Below are 4,543 nucleotides of genomic sequence, written 5' to 3'. Positions count from 1 at the left end.
TATGCCATCAGCTGGACCTCATGAAATTGACATAAGTAGTAGCTCCACAAATCTCAAACATCTGCAATTTCACGGCGAATATATACCAGACATATGGGTTAAGAACAACTTCTCCCAATTTCTTTCTCTTGAGACTTTGGAGTTAGATGGATGCATCAATATGAATAAAATCAAGCTTTGTCTTGAGTGCCTAAAATGTTTGAAGTTGAAATCTTGTGTAAAACTGTCTCAAGTCGAGATTGAAGCTCCAAATCTGGTCTCACTCATTTATGAAGGGACTGCTAATAATATTATTGAGGCACCTCCAGTAATTATCAACCCCATAGCTAAACCAGATGTCATGCTTCATTTGCCATTCTTCCCAAACAATAGATATTTTAGAAGTTTGAGGAATTTTGTACAACAATTCGCTCAACATTGCGAAACGTTGACACTGCATTGCAAGAATGTATGTATGCATTAATTACCTGTATGGATTATGCTTCAATTAATTTGTATTTAATTACTGAAATATTTTCTCTTACTTTTTGTTTGTTTCTCTGGAAAAGAATGGTCAACAGTTGATTTACCCTAAGGAGCTAAGGAGGATTTTGGTTCCTGCAGTGTATAACTTGAAGCATCTAAAGGTAGAATTGAAATGGTTGAGTTGCACATCTCTTGTGGAATTGGTTGATAGTTTGCTTTGGCTTGCTCCACATCCAAATACTATCTCCTTCATTCTGCAATCACAAGTAAAATCCTTGAAGGTATGCTCTTTAATTAATTGGATCTAAATTACTTTTTTAGTTGATGTTTTATTGTTCAAGATATATATATATATATATATATATATATAGATATTATATCATCCTATCCAATTTTTTTGTTTTTTTTTTTTGTTTTTTGGTCACAAGTTTCAAATTCAAACTAACTAAATCAATAAACAAGTATGTGGACCAAACTCATTAACCTACCTTGGAGTGTCGAAATCTAATTTTCTATATTAACTTGTTTACCTTGGAACCATTATTTCTCTTCTCCTCAAAATTTAAACGATACATATATATATATATATATATATTTATTTTGCAGTTTCATTATAATAACAAAAGCATGAAGAGCTGGTCATGGCGAGATGATCTAGAAGAAGTTACTATCAAGAACTTTGAAAACAATGAAATGGTTGCTCTAAAGAATTATTTATCCAGGAGAGTTAAGAGAGATTGCAGTTCCTCCAGCATATAAGTTGAACCATCTCAAGATTAGAATTGAAAAGGTTTAGTTGTACATTTCTTGTTAAATTGACTGATAGTTTGCTTTGGCTTGCTCCTCATCCAAATACTATGTCCTTCATTGTGCATTCACAAGTTAAATCCCTAAAGAATTATTTTGGTAATCTCTAAAAATCATATAAAATTAATTTTTACTTTTTAATGTAAAGTGTTAAATGGTGATTGAATTATTGTTTTATTAAAAAAATGCAAAAGATTGACACGGCGCTCCATTATGCTTCTTATATATACATATTTTAGTCTTATATACATGGATTATTTAATTAATTTGTTTATTACTCTATTGTACTTATAATTTCTGTTAAGTTGTTTCTATTGGAAAAAAGGTTAAACATGAGTTGGTTTATCATGATAAGTTTAGAGTTATTTATAGCCCTTCGTGGAACCTCTAATGTTTCCATGGAATACAATTAAACAGACTAAAAAAAAAATTTTTTTTTTTTATTAGACAAATCTATTTAATGCCAATATAATTTGTAAAAAAAACAAGAAAAAAAAAACTTTTATTTTGATAAATTGGCGAGGACTTCACCATAGAACCTGAGAGGTTATCACTGGTGGTAATTGCTAACTACACTTTCCTAAAAGGACCCCAAAAAAAAAAAAAAAAAAAAAGGGAATTTGGGTTCAACACCACCATCACCATGAAAGCCCCAGACCTTTAGGTAGTAAGCAAGGTTTTGGTACTCAGAAACACAAAAATGTGAAAAAATCAGTGCCATAAAAACCAACATTGTCATTCACAAAATTCTGCACTTTTATTTATGCAACATTTCATTTCTAGCCATAGTTAATAAATCATAAATTCAACTCAAAAGTCAGAGCCCCATCTTTTGTATCCAATTACAATTCTACAACTGAACTTAGAGCATCTCCAACACTCTTTAAAAGACCCATCTCTACTTTAAAGAGTGACACTTCTTTTCCATAACTCCAATAAACTCTCCAAATTAAAAATAAAATAAAGATTGAGACTTTGATCTCCAAAATTAGAGAGCTAAGAGCATCCCAAAGCCTAATGACCTTTTTTTTTATTATTTTTTATTTATTTTAAAGAGCATAAGAGCATATATTTAAAGATAGAAATCCTCAATCTATGTTGGAAATAAAGAAATTGACATCATAATCGATTTATCAAAAACAAAATGCATTTCACTTTTACATCTATTCATCATTTAAAAAAAAAAAATCATTTAAACTCCAAAAAAAAAAAAAAAAATATTTATTTTAAAAATTCAAGATAATTATTCATTCTTTATCAATTCTGCTCACATCATGATATCCCAAGTTCAAAATATCAGCATATAGTACAAATCATCCAGGATTGAATGGTAACGGTAATTTTGCTATTGTGATGCGATAATTATTCATTTTGTATCAATATGATAACTATTATATATATATATATATGTATGTATGAAAAACTGGTTAGGCATAACTAGGTTTTATATTGCCTTCGAATATTATAAGCAAAAAAAAAAAGGCGTTTATAACTAGGACTTGCTTCTGCGCGGTTTTACCTTCCCTTATTTGCTTCTTTTTCTTACGCAGTTCCTTTTCTTTTAAAGTCTATCTCAACGTTCAAGTGCCGGCGGTATTTCTTTTCTACATGGTTAGCTTTCTCTTTTTTCATCATGAATTCTTATAAAATAGAATTCTTTGATTATAGATCGGAATATTCCATTGGATTATTAGAATAAATCTCTGTTTTCATATTTTTCTCTTTTTTCTTTTTGCACCTTATTCATTCTTTTTGATAGCCAAAAAAAAAAAAAAAAAAGGAAAACTCAGCTATGGATGTGTTTTCAAGCTTGCCAGAACCAATAATCCACCACATAATGTCTCTTGTACCCGCTAAAGATGCAACCCATATGAGCATTTTGTCAAACACCTTCCACTCTTCGTGGCGATCCTTCCCAATAATGGACTTCGATTTTCAGTTATTCATAAGGAGTTGTTCATTGGATGATGAGATATATGGAGAGTCATTTTTAGATTTCGTAGTAAATTCTCTTCAATACCATGAGCTGACTACTTCTCTAGAAAAGCTGAGGTTCTGTGGTTCTCCTGGTGGTTATAAGTTTGACAGTATGTTTAAGAGGATGATAAACTTTGCCTTAGACAATAATGTTCGAGAGCTAGAGCTACATTTTCACATAGCATGGAGATTATGTACTTACTGTTTGCCACCTGCCATATTTTCTGCTAAATCAATAAAAACTTTGACACTAATAGCTATTGCATTGTCTCAGGATTTGATCTTAAGCTGTCCTTGTATAAAGAGTTTCAATCTCATTAGTTGCCATGGCTTCAAAACTGTTTTCTTGGCCTCTAATGCTAAACTTAAAGCTCTAAGAATAGAAGAATTCTCTGACATTAAAGACTTTCATTTTGAATCACCTGCTCTATGCCTTGAATCCTTTTCATTTCACAGCTTTGTTAATTCTGTGCCTGTAAAATTCAACATAAGTGGCTACACTACTCCGAATCTCAAATATCTACGGTTAAAAGGCCATGGCATACCAGACAGATTGTTCGAAAGCATAAATGCTGAATTTCCTTACCTTGAGGCTTTAATGATACAAGACTGTAATGTATCCAAGAAGAAGGTCAAGATTCATCTTGAATATCTGAAAACTTTGGAACTGAATATGATAAATTTTAGTAAACTCGAGATTGAAGCTCCAAGAATGGTTTCCTTCACTTACAAACACGGACTTGTTAGAACTACTGAAAATGATATAAGCATCAGGTGTACAAATCTCAAATATCTTCGATATAGAGCTACAGTGCCATATAGATGGATTAGAAATAGCTTTTCTGAATTTCTTTTTCTTGAGACTTTAAAGCTGCATATATGGTCTGAAAACGAGAAGATCAAGTTTCATTTTGAATGTCTGAAAACTTTCAAGTTGCATTTGGGAGATCCAAGTTCCAAGTACGGTTTCCTTCACTTGCATATGCTCTTCATATGCAAGACCTCCTGAAATATTTGACATAAGCAGCAGCTATACAAATCTCAAACATCTACGATTTAATTGCCAATATAAACCAGATATATGGGTTAAGCACAACTTCTCTCAATTTCTTTCTCTTGAGACTTTGGAGTTGCATTACTGCAGCAAAATGAATAAGATCAGGCTTCATCTCGGGCATCTAAAAAATTTGGAGTTGATACCTTGTGGAGAATTGCCTCAAATTAAGATTGAACCTCCAAATCCAGTTTCAATCACATAGATAGAGATTGCTAATATTATTTACCTACCTAAAGT

At 31.6% G+C, this 4,543-nt stretch overlaps 1 protein-coding gene across 1 annotated transcript; it reads left to right on the top strand.

The window, feature by feature from the left end:
- Positions 1–3,064: 3,064 nt before the first annotated feature.
- Positions 3,065–4,258, top strand: LOC132803983 (putative FBD-associated F-box protein At1g55030). Its single transcript, XM_060817860.1, has one exon. It carries the CDS (start codon positions 3,065–3,067, stop codon positions 4,256–4,258), a length of 1,194 nt encoding a protein of 397 aa, XP_060673843.1.
- The last annotated feature ends 285 nt before the right edge of the window (positions 4,259–4,543 follow it).

The sequence above is a fragment of the Ziziphus jujuba genome, chromosome 6 (assembly GCF_031755915.1).
Source record: "Ziziphus jujuba cultivar Dongzao chromosome 6, ASM3175591v1".
In the NCBI taxonomy this organism is placed as follows: Eukaryota; Viridiplantae; Streptophyta; class Magnoliopsida; order Rosales; family Rhamnaceae; genus Ziziphus; species Ziziphus jujuba.
Note: the sequence above shows the minus strand (reverse complement) of the source record. Positions and strands in the feature narration are given on the sequence as shown.

Coding starts and splice junctions, on each gene's coding strand:
- LOC132803983 (XM_060817860.1), top strand. CDS start 3,065: ATGGATGTGTTTTCAAGCTTGCCAGAACCAATAATCCACCACATAATG.